The sequence below is a fragment of the Myxine glutinosa genome, chromosome 4 (assembly GCF_964187855.1).
Source record: "Myxine glutinosa chromosome 4, kmMyxGlut1.1, whole genome shotgun sequence".
NCBI lineage: Eukaryota > Metazoa > Chordata > Myxini > Myxiniformes > Myxinidae > Myxine > Myxine glutinosa.
Genome location: NC_136264.1, coordinates 206,957,566 through 206,981,003, shown reverse-complemented (window position 1 = coordinate 206,981,003; position 23,438 = coordinate 206,957,566). Strand labels below are relative to the sequence as shown.

General features: G+C 42.7%; 1 protein-coding gene across 2 annotated transcripts in view; it reads left to right on the top strand.

The window, feature by feature from the left end:
• The first annotated feature begins 461 nt into the window (after nt 1–461).
• Nucleotides 462–23,438, top strand: part of LOC137425665 (scavenger receptor class F member 2) — an 81,070-nt gene continuing 58,093 nt past the window's right edge. The window contains exons 1-3 of one of the 2 annotated variants that reach the window (XM_068114309.2): nt 462–862; nt 8,190–8,248; nt 16,964–17,065. In XM_068114309.2, the coding sequence (XP_067970410.2) occupies nt 690–862; nt 8,190–8,248; nt 16,964–17,065 (334 nt within the window). In that variant the 5' untranslated portion in view covers nt 462–689. Of the gene's footprint in view, nt 863–8,189; nt 8,283–16,963; nt 17,066–23,438 lie in introns of both variants that reach the window. The other variant, XM_068114310.2, reaches the window with a different exon arrangement.

The window sequence follows — 23,438 nt, the reverse complement described above, 5'->3', positions numbered from 1 at the left end:
ATGTTTGATGAGTGTAAGCATTTGAGATGTTGAGGAGTGTAGGTATATCAGATGTTTGATGAGTGTAAGCATTTGAGATGTTGAGGAGTGTAGGTATATCAGATGTTTGATGAGTGTAAGCATTTGAGATGTTGAGGAGTGTAGGTATGTCAGATGTTATTTTAAAATCCCATAATATTCATTACACGGTGGGTTAATCCGGTTTAAGTGCGAAAGGAAAGGTCTCGGAGTGTAGATCTGAAATCCAGGTTCGGCATCACGTGACAAACATCCCACAACGATCTGAAATGATCCCTCTCTGATTCCATTCCTTCCCAAATAACAATCTATCTTTACTTCTCATCATATCAAGTCACTCTTCGTCTTCCCAAACCATGTCCCAACTCACCAATTATTCAATTCCTCAACCTACCTGCCCCACTTCCTTTTCCCATTCATACTCTCCTTCCCTTCACCTTAAATATCATATTCCCAGCGCTTGTGTCTCCCAACAATTGTTCTCTTTCCCAAACCCGCCATTCGCACTCCTCCACGTATTTCCTCCGCACTTTGGCCACTCTTCCCCTCCCTTTGCCTTCCATCCGTTCCTCTCCACCACCCCACCCTGCTGCCCCAGCCCCGCCAAACATTTGTTCCTTCTCGACTCGGTCGCCTCTGTTGTTCGATCCCCGAGTCGGAGCGTGACCCCCATGGGTTTGCTGAGCCGAGCGATGCTCACGGTCCACACGGACAAAGACCCGTGTCCGTGCTCCGCTCCGTGGCGGGACTTCGGGCTCCACGTGACCGTCTGGCTGGTGGCGACGCTGGGCGTCGTGGTCGGACACATCTTGTCGACCAGTCCCAATGTCTGTCCCGGACCGAGGTAAAGACGACCTTTGCTTGTCTGTGTTGGTCGACCTTGCCGGTCGTTTGTGCGATGTTGTCCGTGTGATCAAACAACTTGGTGTGCGAAAGTCTCGGGATGCAGGTCGTGTATCCTCTCTGGATCAGAGGATGGGGCTGCCTCATTTCGGGGTCTTTACGCGTAAAACTCTTAATTCCTCCTCGTACAAACACAATCATCTCGCTTTTTTAACCACAAAATTATATCCCATAATATAATTATTCCATTCTGTTCTCGATCTGAGTTGTGCTGCATCTACATTGTACGTACTACATACCATTTTTAAACAACTTCAATGGCTTCTGCGGCCACAATGTGAAAAATCTCAGAATCGATATTACACTGATTTACATCTGGTTTACATCACACTGGTTTACATCACACTGATTTACATCTGGTTTACATCACACTGATTTACATCTGGTTTACATTACACTGATTTACATCTGGTTTACATCACACTGGTTTACATCTGGTTTACATTACACTGATTTACATCTGGTTTACATCACACTGATTTACATCACACTGGTTTACATCACACTGGCTTACATCACACTGGTTTACATCACACTGGTTAACATCATACTCGTTTACATCATACTCGTTTACATCACACTCGTTTACATCACACTGGTTTACATCACACTGGTTTACATCACACTGATTTACATCACACTGGTTTACATCACACGGGTTTGCATCACACTGATTTACATCACACTGGTTTACATCACATTGGTTTACATCACACTGGTTTACATCACACTGGTTTACATCACACTGCAATGGTGAATCGATTACACTGAGTTACATCTGGTTTCCATCACACTGGTTTACATCACACTGGTTTACATCACACTCATTTACATCACACTGGTTTACATCACATTGATGTACATCACACTGCAATGGTGAATCGAATTCATTTATTTACATAACACTGTTTCACATCACACTGATTTACATCACACTGCTTTACATCACACTGGTTTACATCACATTGGTTTACATCACACTGGTTTACATCACACTGCAATGGTGAATCGATTGCACTGAGTTACATCTGGTTTACATCACACTGGTTTACATCACACTGGTTTACATCACACTGGTTTACATCACACTGGTTTACATCACACTGGTTTACATCACACTCATTTACATCACACTGATTTACATCACACTGATTTACATCACACTGCAATGGTGAGTCGATTACACTGAGTTACATCTGGTTTACATCACACTTGTTTACATCACACTGATTTACATCACACTGAATTACATCACACTTGTTTGCATCACAATCACACTGGTTTGCAACACACTGGTTTGCATCACACTGATTTACATCACACTGATTTACATCACACTGATTTACATCACACTGAATTACATCACACTTGTTTGCATCACAATCACAGTGGTTTGCATCACACTGGTTTGCATCACACTGGTTTGCATCACACTGGTTTGCATCACACTGGTTTACATCACACTGATTTACATCACATCTGGTCTTCATCACACTGTAATGGTGAATCGATTACACTGGTTTCCATCACACTGGTTTACATCACACTGATTTACATCACACTGATTTACATCACATCTGGTCTTCATCACACTGCAATGGTGAATCGATTACACTGGTTTACATACACCATTTTGAATGGTCATATCTTGGGAACCGATTTACCAAGAGCACTAAAACTTTGAATGGAAGTGTTTCAACCAGAATCGGTAGTGAAATGGTTGGAGCGTTCACTCCAGGTCTGGGAGGTTTGTGGTTCAAGCCCCGGCCAAGTCATAACAAAGACTAAAATTGGTGCGTGCTGCTTCCTTGCTTTGCACTCCACATTTCAAAAAGATAGAACACGCACAAACAACCATAGGTTGGCAACCATAGCGCATGCTTGAAGAGCCCAAATGGCCACCTCTCGAATTTAAGTTCCATGTAAGGGAACATTTCACTATTGCTTCCCGAAAATCGAAGATTTTTCAAGTAGTGTGTATTGGTTGGTCTTGTGCGTTATTACCTCCGCAACCAAAGGTGGATGGAGGTTATGTTTTCACTCCTGTCTGTCTGTCTGTCTGTCTGTCCGTTTGTGAACACAATATCTCAAGAATTTGTGGACGGATTCGGACGAAATTTGGCAGAGATGTAGCGTATGTAACAAGGACGAAATGATTAGATTTTGGTGAAGATCCGGATTTGGATTCAGCTACTAGAATTTTAAAGCGATTCTTCACCATTGGGAGATCGGACCAAAAACGATACATAGCAGGATCTCTCAAAAAGTTGTGGACGGATTTGGACGAAACTTGGTGGACCGGTTGTGTGTATGACAAGGAAGAATCGATTCAATTCTGGGAAAGATCTGAATATGGATTCGGACATGAGAATTATGTAATTATTTAAGTGATTCTTCACCATTGGGAGATAGGGCCAAAAACTATACATAGCAGGATTTCTCAAAACGTTGTGGACGGATTTGGACGAAACTTGGTGGACCGGTTGTGTGTATGACAAGGAAGAATCGATTCAATTCTGGGAAGTATCTGAATATGGATTCGGACATGGGAATTATTAAATTTTTTAGGTGATTCTTCACCATTGGGAGATGGGGCCAAAAACGATGCATAGCAGGATCTCTCAAAAAGTTGTGGACGGTTTTGGACGAAACTTGGTGGACCGGTTGTGTGTATGACAACGAAGAATCGATTCAATTTTAGGGAAGATCTGAATATGGATTCGGACATGGGAATTATTTAATTATTTAAGTGATTCTTCACCATTGGGAGATAGGGCCAAAAACTATACATAGCAGGATCTCTCAAAAAGTTGTGGACGGATTTGGACGAAACTTGGTGGACCGGTTGTGTGTATGACAAGGAAGAATCGATTCAATTCTGGGAGATATCTGAATATGGATTCGGACATGGGAATTATTTAATTATTTAAGTGATTCTTCACCATTGGGAGATAGGGCCAAAAACTATACATAGCAGGATCTCTCAAAAAGTTGTGGACGGATTTGGACGAAACTTGGTGCTCCAGTTGTGTCTGACAAGGACTATTCGATTCAATTTTGGTGAAGATCTGAATGTTGATTGGGATATGCGGATTATTTAATTTTTAAAGTGATTCTTCACCATTGGAATTTCGGGCCAAAAACGATACGAAGCGGAATATCTCAAAACATTATGGACGGATTTGGACGAAACTTGTTGGACAAGTTGTGTGTTTGACAAGAAAGAAACGATTCAATCTTGGAGAAGAAAGTTTCGACATTATATAAATTCTGTATTGTGATTTTCTGGTCTACTCTGAGATACAAAACATAAACTGTTCACCAGGCAGAGGTATGCTCTCTACTGATTCTGTCTGTTTGTCTGTCTGTTCGGTCTGTTTTTTTGTTTTTTTTTTGTTTTTTTGTATACAAGATCGAGGCTCGTGAAAGAGCGAACATTAATCACACAGAAAGACAAACAGACACATAAAACAAATAACATCGGGAGCGGTAGACAAGATGGGGAGAGAGGGGGAAGGACACAAACACAACATTTGAGAGCAGGGACCGAGAGACATGGAGACATCGAGAGATCTGTGGGAGGGAGAGGGCTTTGGGGGGGAGGCATGTGAAGGGGGGGAGGCATGTGAAGGGGGGGGGGGGATTGGAGATGTATAAACATATGGACACTGCCAGGATTTCCAGGAAAGAAGTTGGAATTTCAAACAAGGTGGATCTGGGGTGAATTAGTGGGGGTAGAAAAGATCAAGGTTATGGATGGGGGAAGATAAGAGATGGTGGTGAACAGCTGTTTTAAAGACCTGGAGGGAGGAGAGGGATTGAAGGGAGTGTGGGAGTTTTATCCACAGGCGGGAGAAAAGAGGAATGAAAGAGTGAAGGTGAGCAGAGAGCCGAGATTTCGGCAGTTTAACCATCAGAGGGTTGCTGGCAGATCTTGTGCGACCTGTAGGAATATTTGGGGGACAGAGCACAGAGAGAGCTGGGGGAGCAAGGCCGGAGAGGAGTCGGTAGAAGACAGAAAGGCCACCTACCTGCCTGCGGTGAGTGAGTGAAAGGCCCTCAGAAATAGCTTCATCGCGGGAGATTCCAATGATTTTGAAAGCTTTGGATTCAACAGCGTGAAGCCGAGCCAGGTGTGAGGCAGGAGCACCAGCCCATAGGGGAGAACAGTATTCCATTGAGCTGCGGATGAAAGCCTTGTATGTGGTGAGGAGCTCAGGTGTGCCGAGGAAGGACTTCGCACGACGGAGGATGCCCAGTCGGCGACTGGCTTTGGAGGCCAGCTTGGAAATGTGGTTTTCCCAAGAAAGATCATGGCAGATAGTGAGACCCAAAAGCTTGAGTGACAGAACTTCTTGGAGAGGATTGTTGAGAAAGTAGATGGGAGGGTTGTCCAGTCGATCTTTTCGGAGAGACATAGTAAGAGAGTGAGATTTGTCAGGATTGAAAGACATGTTCCACTTGTTTGACCAGTCTGTGATTTTGTCCAGGTCTTCAGAGAGTGAGGAGGCTGCAGACTGCCGATCTGAGGGAAGAGGAATGGAGCGGCAGAGAGTGGAGTCATCAGCAAAGAGATAGAGAGGATTTTCCAGAGAGTCAGAGAGATCATTGATAAAGACCAGAAAAAGCACAGGGCCCAGCACACTTCCTTGGGGAACTCCAGCCTGAACAGGAAGGGGAGATGAGAGAAATCCATTCAGGGCCACACGTTGACTACGACCAGAGAGGAAGTCCGCAAGCCATGCATGGAGATTTCCATGGATACCATAGGAGGAGAGTTTGGTGAGCAGAGCTGGGTGCCAGACCGTATCAAAGGCCCTTGATATGTCAAGGGAGACAGCTCTGATTTCCTGTTTGGCATTGAGGACCTCCATCCATTGTTGAGACAGCAGAAGCAGCATGTCCAGAGTAGAGTGACCTGGTCTGAAACCAAATTGATGATCAGAGATCAAGCCATTGGAGAAGAGGAAAGATTTCATATCCGAAGCAATGATGGATTCCATGACTTTGCTGATAATTGGGAGCAGGCTGATTGGTCTGTAGTTGCAAGGATCTGTTTTTGCACCTTTTTTGTGTAAAGCGGTAATGTTAGCTGATTTCCAGGATGCTGGCAGATGACCTTGAGCAAAAGATAGGGTGAAAAGAACAGAGAGAGGGTGAGATAGAGCGGCAGAGCAGGATTTTAGGACCCGTGGGCTGATGCCGTCTGGTCCAGTTGCAGAATCAGAGTCGAGGTTTGACAAAAACTCCTCCACCTTGTCAGGAGAGAAGGACACAGAGTCCAGGAGCAGTTGGGTTCGACTGGGAAAGGTGGGAACAGAGAGAGATGGGTTTGGGACTAAGGATTTTGAGGCGAACACAGAGTTGAGGCATTCGGCTTTGTCACGTGCGATGTCAACTGTGTGGCCATTTGAGGTAAGGGAGGGGATGGAGGGGGAACAAACACCAGAAACGGATTTGACCAGACGCCACCAGGATTTGGAGGAAAGAGACAGGTTTGAGAGTTCATTCTTGAGTGAGGACAGATAGTGCTTCCTGGCACTCCTGAGGGTAGACACACACTTGTTCCGAGCTTGGTGGAAGGAACTGAGATTTCCTTCAGTTGGATTAGCCTTCCAAGAGGCAAAGGCAAGTTGTTTCAGGGCAACTGCCTCACCACAAGATTCAGTGTACCATGGACGGGAGGAAGGGTAAGACAATTGAAGGCGAGATGGGATAAATCTGTGCATGAGAGAGATCAGTTTGCTTTGGAAGATTTCCCAGGAAGAATTGATGTCAGAGGCAGTGGAGATGGGAGACCAATCCAGACGATTGATGGCTGCTTGAAGACCGTCCCAGTCGGCCTGAGTGAAATGCCAGACTCGTCGACGCTGAGGAGGCTCTTTGAGAATGGCCAGAGAGATGTCCACTTTGACAAGCACATGATCAGAAGAACCGATTGGAGCAGAAGAAGAGCAGCAGACATTAGCAGGGAAGTTAGTCATAACCAAGTCTAGAAGAGAAGATACTCCATTGGCTGAGATCCGGGTCGGGAAATTGACAGATTGTGTCAATCCCAGTGAGTCACAGAAGTCCTTTGCTGAGGTGCCATGACTAGTGAGAGAGGAACCCACACCCAACCAGGTGGCATGATGACAGTTGAAGTCACCACATATGAGGAAGAGAGAGTTGGGATGAGTGGATAGAAGTTGGTCCATGTTGTCAGACATTGAAATGTAGATGGAGTCATCACTGTTTGCCAATTGCTTACAGGTCATAATTTTAAACCAATCTTTACGAAACTTCACCAAATGATAGAGATTGTCATAAGGAAAAAGCTTATTAATTTTGATGTGAAAAGGTCAACATAGGCCAAAGGTCACCAACTTTGTAAAATTTCTAATATTGTCAATTTTCGTCTGATTGACTTGAAATTTGAAGAGGATTTGCACACTTGATAATTGAATTCAACCACCAATAATTTTTCAGGTCAACATATGTCAAAAGGTCAACATAGGCCAAAGGTCAACAACTCAGGTGAAATTTCTAAAATCCTCAATTTTCATCCGATTGACTTGAAATTTTAAGATGATTTGCATATCAGATCACTGAATTCAACCACCAATTGTTATTTAGGTCAACATAGGCCAAAGGTCACCAACTTTGTAAAATTTCTAATATTGTCAATTTTCATGATTGACTTGAAATTTGAAGAGGATTTGCACACTTGATAATTGAATTCAACCACCAATAATTTTTCAGGTCAACATATGTCAAAAGGTCAACATAGGCCAAAGGTCAACAACTTAGGTGAAATTTCTAAAATCCTCAATTTTCACCCGATTGACTTGAAATTTTAAGATGATTTGCATATCAGATCACTGAATTCAACCACCAATTGTTATTTAGGTCAACATCGGCCATAGGTCAACAACTAATTTTAGGGATTTTGCAAGTATCACGCTATGCATGACATATTCCTTATTATTTATTTATTATGCTGTGTTGAAATCGTAAGGTGGATGGAAGAGGCAATTTTTATATTTTTGTACCTCCCTAATCTTGTCTATATGGCCCAATGCCTTTAAAGAACGGACCTAACAACAAAAACTCCATCGTGAGCAAGCGACCCGGGCTCATACCTTCACAACACTTCTCCTATTTTAGGCAATGTGCGAAGCGATTTCATCCATTTTTTTGAAGTAAGAACAATTGCCATTTCTCTTTGGTGTTGAAATTATCTCCTTACCCTCTCAATACATCTAACGTGTCTGCACCTGTTCTTCCAGGGTGGGAGAGTTGCACTGCTGTGCTGGCTGGGAAGAGCTTGACGGAAAATGCTCCGTCCGTACGTAACTTCAACATACCTTCTTCACATCAGGGTGATGGGAGGGTTGGGCTGGGTTGAGTGAACATGAAAACAATGGCATTATTTTCATAAATCTTCCACTAAATTTTTTACTCAAATGCATTTTAACCCTGATGCTCAGAATTAAGTTTTCTTTTCTTTTTTCTTCAACTTTTGTTTTGGGACAAATGTTTGAATTTCCTGATTGTTTCATTTATGAGTGTTTCGAAGCCTTGATCCATTTCTGTTTCACCAAATACAGTTTGTATGTATTACTGAAGACAGATATGACACCCTTTCAACAAAGAATGCTCCCCCTCAAGATTGCATTTTGTGAGGAAGTACACATCAAAAGTTGGGAAAAGAGAGGAAGAGTACTTAAGCTTTCTTCACAACAACAGTACAAGCAAGAAGAAAACACATTATAATTACTGTTAACAAGGTTGAGGCTCGTGGAAGAGCTAGAAAACAGAATGGACCAGGACACCGACAGCAGGGTGGAGGGACAAAACAGAGGGAGACCTGGAGGAAGGGGAAAATATGAGAAAAAATGAGAGCTAGGGAAGTGGATGGAAATGGGTGGATGAACAAGCTAGACATGGGCACAAATTGGTGGATAAACAAGCTTGTTATGGGCACAAATGGGGGGATGAACAAGCTATATATGGGCACAAATGGATGGATGAACAAGCGAGATATGGGCACAAATGGGTGGATGAACAGGCTAGATATGGGCACAAATGGGTGGATGAACAGGCTAGATATGGGCACAAATGGGTGGATGAGCAAGCTAAATATGGGCACAAATGGATGGATGAACAAGCGAGATATGGGCACAAATGGGTGGATGAACAAGCTAGATATGGGCACAAAAGGGTTGATGAGCAAGCTAGATATGGGCACAAATGGGTGGATGAACAGGCTAGATATGGGCACAAATGGGTGGATGAACAGGCTAGATATGGGCACCAAAGGGTGGATGAGCAAGCTAAATATGGGCACAAATGGGTGGATGAACAGGCCAGATATGGGCACAAATGGATGGATGAACAAGCTAGATATGGGCACAAATGGGTGGATGAGCAAGCTAGATATGGCCACATATGGGTGGATGAACAAGCTAGATATGGCCAGATATGGGTGGATGAGCAAGCTAGATATGTGCACAAATGGGTGGATGAACAAGCTAGATATGGGCACAAATGGGTGGATGAACAAGCTAGATATGGGCACAAATGGGTGGATGAACAGGCTAGATATGGGCACAAATGGGTTGATGAGCAAGCTAGATATGGGCACAAATGGGTGGATGAACAGGCTAGATATGGGCACAAATGGGTGGATGAACAAGCTAGATATGGGCACAAATGGGTGGATGAACAAGCTAGATATGGGCACAAATGGGTGGATGAACAAGCTAGATATGGGCACCAAAGGGTGGATGAGCAAGCTAGATATGGGCACAAATGGGTGGATAAGCAAGCTTGATATGGGCACAAATGGGTGGATGAACAAGCTAGATATGGCCACATATGGGTGGATGAACAGGCTAGATATGGGCACCAAAGGGTGGATGAGCAAGCTAGATATGGGCACAAATGGGTGGATGAACAGGCTAGATATGGGCACCAAAGGGTGGATGAACAGGCTAGATATGGGCACCAAAGGGTGGATGAGCAAGCTAGATATGGGCACAAATGGGTGGATGAACAGGCTAGATATGGGCACAAATGGATGGATGAACAAGCTAGATATGGGCACAAATGGGTGGATGAACAAGCTAGATATGGGCACAAATGGATGGATGGACAAGCTAGATATGGGCACCAAAGGGTGGATGAGCAAGCTAGATATGGGCACAAATGGGTGGATAAGCAAGCTTGATATGGGCACAAATGGGTGGATGAACAAGCTAGATATGGAAACAAAAGGGTGGATGAACAAGCTAGATATGGACACAAAAGGGTGGATGAGCAAGCTAGATATGGGCACAAATAGGTGGATGAACAAGCTAGATATGGGCACAAATGGATGGATGAACAAGCTAGATATGGGCACAAAAGGGTGGATGAGCAAGCTAGATATGGGCACAAAAGGGTGGATGAGCAAGCTAGATATGGGCACCAAAGGGTGGATGAACAAGCTAGATATGGGCACAAATGGGTGGATGAACAAGCTAGATATGGGCACCAAAGGGTGGATGAACAAGCTAGATATGGGCACAAATGGGTGGTGAACAAGCTAGATATGGGCACAAATGGGAGGATGAACAAGCTAGATATGGGCACAAATGGGTGGATGAACAAGCTAGATATGGGCACAAATGGGTGGATGAACAAGCTAGATATGGGCACAAATGGGTGGATGAACAAGCTAGATATGGGCACAAATGGGTGGATGAACAAGCTAGATATGGGCACAAATGGGTGGATGAACAAGCTAGATATGGGTGGATGAACAAGCTAGATGTGGGCACAAATGGGTGGATGAACAAGCTAGATATGGGCACAAAAGGGTTGATGAGCAAGCTAGATATGGGCACAAAAGGGTGGATGAGCAAGCTAGATAGGGGCACAAAAGGGTGGATGAGCAAGCTAGATATGGGCACAAATGGGTGGATGAACAAGCTATATATGGGCACAAATGGGTGGATGAACAGGCTAGATATGAGCACCAAAGGGTGGATGACCAAGCTAGATATGGACACAAAAGGGTGGATGAGCAAGCTAGATATGGGCAGAAATGGGTGGATGAACAAGCTAGATATGTGCACAAATGGTTGGATGAACAAGCTAGATATGGGCACAAATTGATGGATGAACAGGCTAGATATGAGCACCAAAGGGTGGATGACCAAGCTAGATATGGACACAAAAGGGTGGATGAGCAAGCTAGATATGGGCAGAAATGGGTGGATGAACAAGCTAGATATGTGCACAAATGGTTGGATGAACAAGCTAGATATGGGCACAAATTGATGGATGAACAAGCTAGATATGGGCACAAATGGGTGGATGAACAAGCTAGATATGGGCACAAATGGATTGATGAACAAGCTAGATATGGGCACAAATGGGTGGATGAACAGGCTAGATATGAGCACCAAAGGGTGGATGACCAAGCTAGATATGGACACAAAAGGGTGGATGAGCAAGCTAGATATGGGCAGAAATGGTTGGATGAACAAGCTAGATATGGGCACAAATGGGTGGATGAACAGGCTAGATATGAGCACCAAAGGGTGGATGACCAAGCTAGATATGGACACAAAAGGGTGGATGAGCAAGCTAGATATGGGCAGAAATGGGTGGATGAACAAGCTAGATATGTGCACAAATGGTTGGATGAACAAGCTAGATATGGGCACAAATTGATGGATGAACAAGCTAGATATGGGCACAAATGGGTGGATGAACAAGCTAGATATGGGCACAAATGGATGGATGAACAAGCTAGATATGGGCACAAATTGATGGATGAACAAGCTAGATATGGGCACAAATGGGTGGATGAACAAGCTAGATATGGGCACAAATGGGTGGATGAACAAGCTAGATATGGGCACAAATGGGTGGATGAACAAGCTAGATATGGGTGGATGAACAAGCTAGATGTGGGCACAAATGGGTGGATGAACAAGCTAGATATGGGCACAAAAGGGTTGATGAGCAAGCTAGATATGGGCACAAAAGGGTGGATGAGCAAGCTAGATATGGGCACAAAAGGGTGGATGAGCAAGCTAGATATGGGCACAAATGGGTGGATGAACAAGCTAGATATGGGCACAAATGGATGGATGAACAAGCTAGATATGGGCACAAATTGATGGATGAACAAGGTAGATATGGGCACAAATGGATGGATGAACAAGCTAGATATGGGCACAAATTGATGGATGAACAAGCTAGATATGGGCACAAATGGGTGGATGAACAAGCTAGATATGGGCAGAAATGGGTGGATGAACAAGCTAGATATGTGCACAAATGGTTGGATGAACAAGCTAGATATGGGCACAAATTGATGGATGAACAAGGTAGATATGGGCACAAATGGATGGATGAACAAGCTAGATATGGGCACAAATTGATGGATGAACAAGCTAGATATGGGCACAAATGGGTGGATGAACAAGCTAGATATGGGCACAAATGGGTGGATGAACAAGCTAGATATGGGTGGATGAACAAGCTAGATGTGGGCACAAATGGGTGGATGAACAAGCTAGATATGGGCACAAAAGGGTTGATGAGCAAGCTAGATATGGGCACAAAAGGGTGGATGAACAAGCTAGATGTGGGCACAAATGGGTGGATGAACAAGCTAGATATGGGCACAAAAGGGTTGATGAGCAAGCTAGATATGGGCACAAAAGGGTGGATGAGCAAGCTAGGTATGGGCACAAAAGGGTGGATGAGCAAGCTAGATATGAGCACCAAAGGGTGGATGACCAAGCTAGATATGGACACAAAAGGGTGGATGAGCAAGCTAGATATGGGCACAAATGGGTGGATGAACAAGCTAGATATGGGCAGAAATGGGTGGATGAACAAGCTAGATATGTGCACAAATGGTTGGATGAACAAGCTAGATATGGGCACAAATGGGTGGATGAACAGGCTAGATATGGGCACAAAAGGGTGGATGAGCAAGCTAGATATGGGCACAAATGGGTGGATGAACAAGCTAGATATGGGCACAAATGGATGGATGAACAAGCTAGATATGGGCACAAATTGATGGATGAACAAGGTAGATATGGGCACAAATGGATGGATGAACAAGCTAGATATGGGCACAAATTGATGGATGAACAAGCTAGATATGGGCACAAATGGGTGGATGAACAAGCTAGATATGGGCAGAAATGGGTGGATGAACAAGCTAGATATGTGCACAAATGGTTGGATGAACAAGCTAGATATGGGCACAAATGGGTGGATGAACAAGCTAGATATGAGCACCAAAGGGTGGATGACCAAGCTAGATATGGACACAAAAGGGTGGATGAGCAAGCTAGATATGGGCAGAAATGGGTGGATGAACAGGCTAGATATGAGCACCAAAGGGTGGATGACCAAGCTAGATATGGACACAAAAGGGTGGATGAGCAAGCTAGATATGGGCACCAAAGTGTGGATGAACAAGCTAGATATGGACACAAAATGGTGGATGAGCAAGCTATATATGGGCACCAAAGGGTGGATGAACAAGCTAGATATGGGCACAAATGTATGGATGAACAAGCTCGATATGGGCACAAATGAATGGATGAACAAGCTAGATATGGGCACAAATGGGTGGATGAACAAGCTAGATATGGGCACGAAAGGGTGGATGAGCAAGCTAGATATGGGCACAAATGGGTGGATGAGCAAGCTAGATATGGGCACCAAAGGGTGGATGAGCAAGCTAGATATGGGCACCAAAGGGTGGATGAACAAGCTAGATATGTGTACAAAAGGGTGGATGAACAAGCTAGATATGAGCACAAATGGGTGGATGAACAAGCTAGATATGGGCACAAATGGGTGGATGAACAAGCTAGATATGGGCACAAATGGGTGGATGAACAAGCTAGATATGGGCACAAATGGGTGGATGAACAAGCTAGATATGGGCACCAAAGGGTTGATGAGCAAGCTAGATATGGGCACAAATGGGTGGATGAGCAACCTTGATATGGGCACAAATGGGTGGATGAACAAGCTAGAAATGGGCACAAAAGGGTGGATGAACAAGCTAGATATGGGCACAAATGGGTGGATGAACAAGCTAGATATGAGCACAAATGGGTGGATGAACAAGCTAGATATGGGCACCAAAGGGTGGATGAGCAAGCTTGATATGGGCACCAAAGGGTTGATGAGCAAGCTAGATATGGGCACAAATGGGTGGATGAACAAGCTAGATATGGGCACAAATGGGTGGATGAGCAACCTTGATATGGGCACAAATGGGTGGATGAGCAACCTTGATATGGGCACAAATGGGTGGATGAACAAGCTAGATATGGGCACAAATGGATGGATGAACAAGCTAGATATGGGCACAAATGGATGGATGAACAAGCTAGATATGGGCACAAATGGGTGGATGAACAAGCTAGATATGGGCACAAATGGGTGGATGAACAAGCTAGATATGGGCACCAAAGGGTTGATGAGCAAGCTAGATATGGGCACAAATGGGTGGATGAACAAGCTAGATATGGGCACAAATGGGTGGATGAGCAACCTTAATATGGGCACAAATGGGCGGATGAACAAGCTAGATATGGACACAAATGGATGGATGAACAAGCTAGATACAGCCTTTGTGCATAGCACAGTCTAAGTGCTCACCCATATGTGATGGTGTCAGTGGTCTTCATCTCTCTTCGGGTTGCTGTCGAAGTCAAACCTCTCAACATCAGTGGCATCTCTTGCTAACAAACTAGATGGTATTCATAGAATACTTACCCTGCGCAGTCAACTTGTTGTGAGCCAACTCTTCTGTTTTTGAAGGTTTTTTTTTGCTTTGATCCAATATGGCTGCCAGACCACGTGAGCGATGACATCTTAAATTTATATTCTCTAATATAATTGTTGCGTAGATTATGCTCAATAAATTTCAAACTGATCAGACGTGCTTGTCGCTGTCGAATTATGACATCATAATTAAGGCACAAATGACGTCATCGTTAACACTGACTCCCCATGTGAAGTTCTTTAGAATGAGCCACGTTTCAATTTTTCCCATGGAGCGGTTTCGGAGACATAGATGTGCAACGTTTTACGGTTTTTCCAACATGTCGCCTGTACCACGTGACCTATGACATCATTGAAATTTTCTACAGGAGAAGGCGCTCCTATGGGGAAACTTTCGTGTCCATCAGACCAACAGTTGCAGAGAAAAAAAAAATTCTTATACTGATTGCATGAAGTGTTATACTTGTTCAATTATGACGTCATTATGAAGGCACCAATGACATCATCATTAATATATCTTATTCCCCATGGGGAGTACTTGACAATGAGCCATGTTTCAATGTTTTTTCCCATGGAGTCGTTTCAGAGATATAGAGATGTAACGTTTTTCCAAGATGGCATCGGCATCATGTGATTTATTACGTCATAATTATGAATAAAAAATTCCACATGCGGAGGCACCCATATGGTAAAATTTCATGTCAATTGGACCAACGGTTGCTGAAAAAATGAAAAATGCAGACACGCACGTAGTCTGCCACACATACACAACCGATGGCCTAACCCTGCTTTTCGCTTTGCTAGCGCAGGTAACAAACTGAAGCACAAGGCCTGATATTCTCAGTTATCTCATCATGGACAGGTTTGTGGCCTCCATTTTGTTTTACTGCATCTTCCCCAGTCTAGCTTCCTGTGCTCTTTACACCTTCAATCCTTCTCCAGTTCCACAATCATTCTCACACAAACCTCTCCTCGTTAAACTCCCAATTGAAATCCAGACTTGCTGTTCACACCCTCTCCTTCCTTCCTCTTTCCTTCCGCTTGTGGACCGACATTCCCGAGTGCGTACAATCCACCTCTTCCCTCTGGAGCTCCAATATGGCGGTCCACCACCATCTCATGTCATTCTCCCTCTTTACCAGTGATTATATTTTCTACCTCCTTTAACTCTGCCCTACCAAAGTTATCTTAGTTATAGCTTACTCTGTTCTTACACCTTCTCCTCTCTGTCCTTCTTTCCTTCCGCTTGTGGACCGACATTCCCGAGTGCGTACAATCCACCTCTTCCCTCTGGAGCTCCAATATGGCGGTCCACCACCATCTCATGTCATTCTCCCTCTTTACCAGTGATTATATTTTCTACCTCCTTTAACTCTGCCCTACCAAAGTTATCTTAGTTATAGCTTACTCTGTTCTTACACCTTCTCCTCTCTGTCCTTCTTTCCTTCCGCTTGTGGACCGACATTCCCGAGTGCGTACAATCCACCTCTTCCCTCTGGAGCTCCAATATGGCGGTCCACCACCATCTCATGTCATTCTCCCTCTTTACCAGTGATTATATTTTCTACCTCCTTTAACTCTGCCCTACCAAAGTTATCTTAGTAAGAGCTTACTCTGTTCTCACACCTTCTCCTCTCTGTCCTTCTTTCCTGCCGCTTGTGGACCGACATTCCCGAGTGTGTACAATCCACCTCTTCCCTCTGGAGCTCCAATATGGCGGTCCACCACCATCTCATGTCATTCTCCCTCTTTACCAGTGATTATATTTTCTACCTCCTTTAACTCTGCCCTACCAAAGTTATCTTAGTAAGAGCTTACTCTGTTCTCACACCTTCTCCTCTCTGTCCTTCTTTCCTCAATTATTCCTTCCCTTGCTTGTTGTCCAAATTGTCTTTCTTTCTGCTGTCACGTTACACCTTCTTGCTCTTTCATGAGCCTAACCCTTTGTATAAAAATGGAAGAATTCAGAAAGGATCTTCAGCAAATGAGAGCTTTTCAAAGTATAACATTGAATGAGGTTTTCATTGTGAGACAGATTTTGAATCGTATTCTAAGTTCCAATGGTGCCCACCTTGTTATGTATCATTACATGTTTTTAACATGTAGTTCTGTAGACATTTAACATGTAGAACATTTAAACAAGCATCCTGCATATATAATGATTGCAACACTATGATAAAACGTTTTTGTTTGAAAAACTCCATTTGTGGTTATGTTAATGTATGATGTTTTGTTTTTCCTGTAGCTGTGTGTGCAGGAGAACAGAAATGCTCCATATTACAGTCTTGTGTGCGCCCTGGGGAGTGCCGCTGTCGCCATGGTTACTATGGAACCAACTGTGACGTAGGTTAGTCTGACATTTGGATTTATGTTGTTTAATAGAGGCCTACACAAAAATGTGACTCTTTAGGGGTGTGGAGGATGTTTCCCAGAGTATCACAGGTGGGAGAGGAGGGTGTCAGAGCCAATCACATGACACCACCTTCATCTCCATGGGCGCAGCCATCTTGAATTCCCCTTCTCCATTGCAGGACATGTCCATTTAAAACGACCTTGCTTTCAGTTGAATTCGTCCAAAAATGGCAGAGATTCTGTTTGAATTATTAATCCGTAGCAAGGAGAGGGTATTTCCAATAATACTAAAAATACTAACAGCAGCTATTAGAGAGGCAATACCAACTCATTTGCTCAGCTATCGGATGCCACCAATTTATATATATATATATTTTTTTTTTTTATATATTTATATATTTATATTTATATATATATTTATATATTTATATATTTATATATTTATATATATATTTTTATATATTTATATATTTATATATATATTTATTTATATTTATATTTATATAATTATATTTATATTTTTATTTTTAGATTTATATATTTATATTTATATATATATTTATATATATATTTATATATTTATATTTATATTTATTTATATATTTATATTTATATATATATTTATATATATATTTATATATTTATATTTATATTTATTTATATATTTATATATTTATATATATATTTATTTTTATATTTATATTTATTTATATATTTATATATTTATTTATATATTTATTTATATATTTATATATTTATATATTTATATATTTATATTTATATATATTTATATATTTATATTTATATATATATATTTATATATATATTATTTATTATTATTATTTATTTTTTTAAATTATTATTATTTATTTTTTTTAATTATTATTCTTTTTATTTATTATTATTATTATTATTATTATTTTTAATTTTTATCTCTCTATAGAAAGCACATCTGTGCCTAGCTTAACATGTTTACATTTTGTATCCACTGATAGGTCGGATCTGGATCCAGACCTGAAGCAAAATCGAATCGGCTTGTTCTTGTCACTTACCCAACTTATCCACATCGTTTTGTTATAATCCATCCACAACTTTTTGAGATATCATGTTATGTATCGTTTTGGCCCCATCTCTCAATGGTGAAGAATCCCTTCAAAATCAAAAAAACATTTTCATATCCGTATCTGGATCTTCAACAGAATCGAATCAATCTGTCCTTGTTACATACCCAACCTGTCCATCAAGTTTTACCTGAATCTGTCCATAACGTTTTGAGACAAACTTGCTCACAGACAGACAGACAGGGGTGAAAACATAACCTGATCCGTCCACCTTTGGTGGTGGAGGTAAAAAAACAACAATAGTTTTAGATAGAATAGAACCTGATCAAAAATTTTATAAGACGACATTGCTCTCATTCAGTCACAAATTGTGTTTGGGTCACCGAGCGTCACAAGGGGGTGGAAAGTGTCCAAAAACGGCCAAAAAAGAGTCGCTTAATTTGTAGACAACACTTGGCCTACACTGCCACATCGCACCATGCTTCATTAGTAAGGAGAGAAAGATGTAGTTTATGACGTCACTGTTCGAGCTCTGATGGATGTTTGTATTTCCGTTCCGGAACATCCCATTCCCTTCCCGGATAGAGAAGCAACGTTGCTTATAATCGATTGTCAAGCGGCCACAATTCCTCAGTAATGTGTACCTCACCTGCACTTCTCACCTGGAACCTCTCTGTACTATAACACGGTTGAGGCAGAACTCTAACTCTTTGGCTCTACAAGTAAAGGCATAAAGCTCGATATAGATATATTAATGTTGTATCATATATTAATGTTGCATCATATATTAATGTATCCATCGTCAATTTGTACTTCCAACACCAAAGGTTGACGGCGGATATGTTTTCACCCCTGTCTGTCTTTGTCTGTGAGCAGTGTTACGTGCTCCTCCCCAAACCCCGGTCACGGTGTACCTCCGAGCCCCGAGAGGAGTCACGGCAGAAAGATGTGTTATTCTGTGTGTCAAAGATCAATGGTGAAACCACACCAATTGTTACCAACAAACAAGTATTGTATTAAGGTCACACAAGTATAACAGTACAATAACAATATTAATCAATTGTACAACCAATATATCATTCCTATGATGGTACCATCAGTTTTGTACAATGTAACTCACTGTGCTCCAAGTGAGCGAAAAGAACATTCCCAATGTCTCTATCCCGGCATCAAGCCAAAGGCGATCCATGCTCCAGTGATCGTCAGAACGATGTCGTATCGAGACCAGAATCCCGTTCGGTTGACAGTCACACTGCCAAAGATAGGCAAAGGTACCCTCAAAAGGCGACTGGGAAATCACACCTTCGGGTATGGACATTCAACGGCTCACAAACGACGAACCGCAAATTCCCACTCAAAATCCACGTTACACACACAAACCAGGTTAACATCTGGATGCGGTGAAATGGTTGAAGTGAGGTGAAGAGCCGAGAGTGATGCGAAATCGGGCGCGAGGCAAAATGGCCAACGGGCCCGTACTCGAGACGTAACAGCACTCCAATGATTCTCTTCGGAATCGACCGCAAAATCCTGTCACGCACGTTTATCTGTCACAGCGATAACAACTCTGTCGCAGGAATCCCTTTCCGAGGAAACCCAAAGTTCACTCGTGACCCCCGTTCGCCAGTGTTTGCTCAAGACCTCAAAGCAGCTCGGCTCTTTCTCGACCTCACTGGAACAGCCTCTTCTTCCTCTTCTTCTTCTTCGTCCGGTGCCCGATCCGGTTTCCGGTTTCTTTCAAAACACTAACTTTTTCACCTTTTGAAAACAGTTATCTCTATATCACTTAAACGATAACAATAATAGTACATGGAACCAAAAATGTTTACAGTGGATGAAAACCACAACAATGGAAGTGACGAATCTGTAACAGCAGGTTTGTCTCAAAAGGTTATTGACGGACTCAGAGTAAATTTGGTGCATAGGTTGCGTGTATGACAAGGACGAATTGATCCGATTTTGGTGAAGATTTGAATCCGGATATGGATCAGGGAATTTTAAAAGTGATTCTTCACCATCGACAAATGGGACCAGAAACGATACTTCAAAAAGTTGAGGATGACTTATGACAAAACTTGGTGGATGAGTTGGGTAAATGAAAAGAACAAGCCGATTCGATATTGGTCCAGGTCCAGATCCAGATCTGGCCTATCGGTGGGATACAAAAGGTAAACTGTGCAGCCTGGCGGAGGTGTGCGCTCCACCAAGTGCTGTTCTAGTTACTCATGCTCTCCCTGGTCTTTTTCTTAGTCTCCACCGAATGCCATGAAATTGTCCCCTTTATCAACATCAGTCTTCCCTTAAATATTTTGCGACCCGTGTATGTCATGTGTTTATTTATTTATTTATTTATTTATTTATTTTACATGTGATTGACATGATCCACCATTCCTTTGGTGTCCTGTTATCATTTGTCTGCATTCCGTCTGACTCCCAAGCTGTCTGCTCACAGTCACATGCCATTTGGCTTTTCCCTCCGTCCGATTCTTCTGCATTCGTCCACATTCGCTTGCGATTTGTTCTATTCGAGTATCACGTTGTGACCGTCAGGCATTTCCATCGGTTCTCAATTTATCGATGGTCTCGTGAAACACGTCATTCAGCTCTTCTTTCATTTCACTCAAATCAGTTTTTGATGTACTGTAAAGTGGGGGTGAAATTGAACACTTTGTCCCCCGAACCAAATTGAACACCTCAATTTGGTGATCATCAGATTTGGGGTGGGATGGTTCTTTTTTTTAATTTTTTTTTTTTTTTTTTTTTGATATTCAGGCCTTCACAGTCACCTCTTGCTTGGGGGCGTGTTTTAACATCTACCGATTCACCAGGTTTGAACACAGACCAAATGATGATATTCAAAGTCTTACCCTAATTAGGAGGGGGAGGGGGGGTTGAACTGTTTAGTAGTTGGAGGTTTTTAAAAAAATGGTTACATACAACTCTTTTCTGCGAAAAAGAAAATCATCCGAATGAACATTGTAACAAGTGGTAGAGTCACCCCGGTGTTCTAGGTCACTCCACGTTATGGTAATCAATTTACTCTCCATTTCACATTCAACTTGTTCATGTTCATTTTAACATTGAACCAGTCCACCAATCAGTCGGCTGGCTCGAGTAACGGTTTGAAGCAGCCATAGGGCACTTCCTGCAAAATGCAGCATTAAATGTTCTGTCCTATCCCAGACCAATAGTTGTTGTTGTTGTTGTTGTTGTTGTTGTATAGCCTTGGACAGATCTCTCGAGCAAGCCCGCGGTATAGAGACAGCCGATCAATCTCGCAGGAGCGACCCAGAGATCCCCCACATCCAAGATGGTGTACCCACGCCTTCACAAAGTCAAGGCCATGACAGAGTTAGAGAGAGAGAAAGAGAGATAGAGAGAATGAAAGAGAGACAGAGAGAATGAAAGAGTAAAGAGAAAATGAAAGAGAGACAGAGAGAATGAAAGAGACAGAGAGAATGAAAGAGACAGAGAGAATGAAAGAGAGAGACAGAGATAGAGAGATGCAGAGATAGAAAGATAGATAGAGAGACACAGAGATAAAGAGACACAGAGACAGAGAGATAGAGAGACAGAGAGATCGAGAGACAGAGAAAGAAAGAGAGATAGAGAGACAGAGAGATAGAGAGACGCAGAGACAGAGAGACAGAGAGACAGAGAGACAGAGACAGAGAGACAGAGAGATAGAAAGAGAGACAGAGAGATAGAAAGAGAGATAGAGAGACAGAGAGATAGAGAGACGCAGAGACAGAGAGACAGAGAGACAGAGAGACAGAGAGACAGAGAGATAGAAAGAGAGACAGAGATAGATAGAGAGATGGAGAGATAGAAAGCAAGGGAGATAGAGAGAAAGAAAAGGGACAGAGAGAAAGACAGACAGAGACAAGAGAGAAAGGGCCGGCCCATGAGGACCGATCGACACTGACCGTGACCAAGCTGTCCTAACCAATCTGGGCAGCAGGGAAGATTTAGCCCCCGGATTGCGTTGTGAGGTACAACCACCAAGAAGAAGCATCCCCGATAGCTGCACAGACCAACAGTTGGTGTCGGTGGTGGAGAAAAGTCTGGAATACATTCATGATGAACCCACAACATGCTGGTTAATATGTAAAACACTTCAGGTGAAATAACTCAGATTCACATTTGAGATCATGGGACTCAAGACGGGAATGAAGGACCCGGTCGAGTTTATTTCCAAATCTTCTTGATCTTATGGAGCAAACATGGATATCACCGAAACTCCAAAATTCACATTTACCAGTTATTGGGCCTACGTGGAGGTTTCAAACGCAGTCCTACCTCTAATTCTAACCCCAATACTGGCCTTGAGTGGCCACCCGGGGCCAGCAGACGAGCACGAACTCCGACCAGCTCAGATGAACTAAGCTACTCCCACCCGAGGGCGATGAAATGTTTCTAATTACCTCCGCTCTGCTGGTACCAACCTCCTGACCCCCTCCATCCGGACCAAATTCAGATCCTGGGGGGACAGGGCCTTCTCCATCGCTGCTCCCACCCTCTGGAACTCACTACCTCACACCATCAGAGACTCCTCCTCACTCACCACATTCAAAACATCACTAAAGACCCACCTGTTCAACACTGCATTCAACATTCAACCCACAGCATTTAACCCCTGACTGTCACTTCTCCTTTTCCCTCCTTTTGCTTTAAATATTTCCCTATTGATTCTTGTCTTTTTGCAATTGTTGTTTTCATGTATTGTTATGCATTATGTTTTCCACTCTGTCAAAGCGCCTTTGGGCTTCTGGAAAAGCGCTATACAAAATAAATGAATTATTATTATTATTATAGATAATTACTCTTCGTTAAACCCAACAAACCCAACAAACCCATCGGATTGCTGTCAGGTTGAGTGGTCAGATGATTCGATGTTCGTTCTATTAACGTTAAAGTGTGACGACCATTAAAATGAAGATGTATTTTACCAATTGAAGAATTATACTTTGGAAAGCAAGAAGGAAAACCTGGGCAGGGACCGCAGGAACCATCCCTGCCGACTGTTTGGTAAACGTTTTATTTTGAGTAAAAGTTTGTTGTCCTATTTCCATTTTCAACGATGAGTGGGGCTCGTGGGAATCGGAAACTATGTCTGTTAACCACGAAGCAAAACTCGGCACAGATGTTTGTCTTCCCACATTTCTTTCAGCTCCGGGTAGGTTTCTAGATACCAATGGAGGGCAAGTCGTATTTTCGGCCTTGAAATATTTCTCAGGTCAAACATGATCACTCACCTCCACCTCCACCACCCAAACTCGTATAATTACCTTGTGGACATGCTAGTCT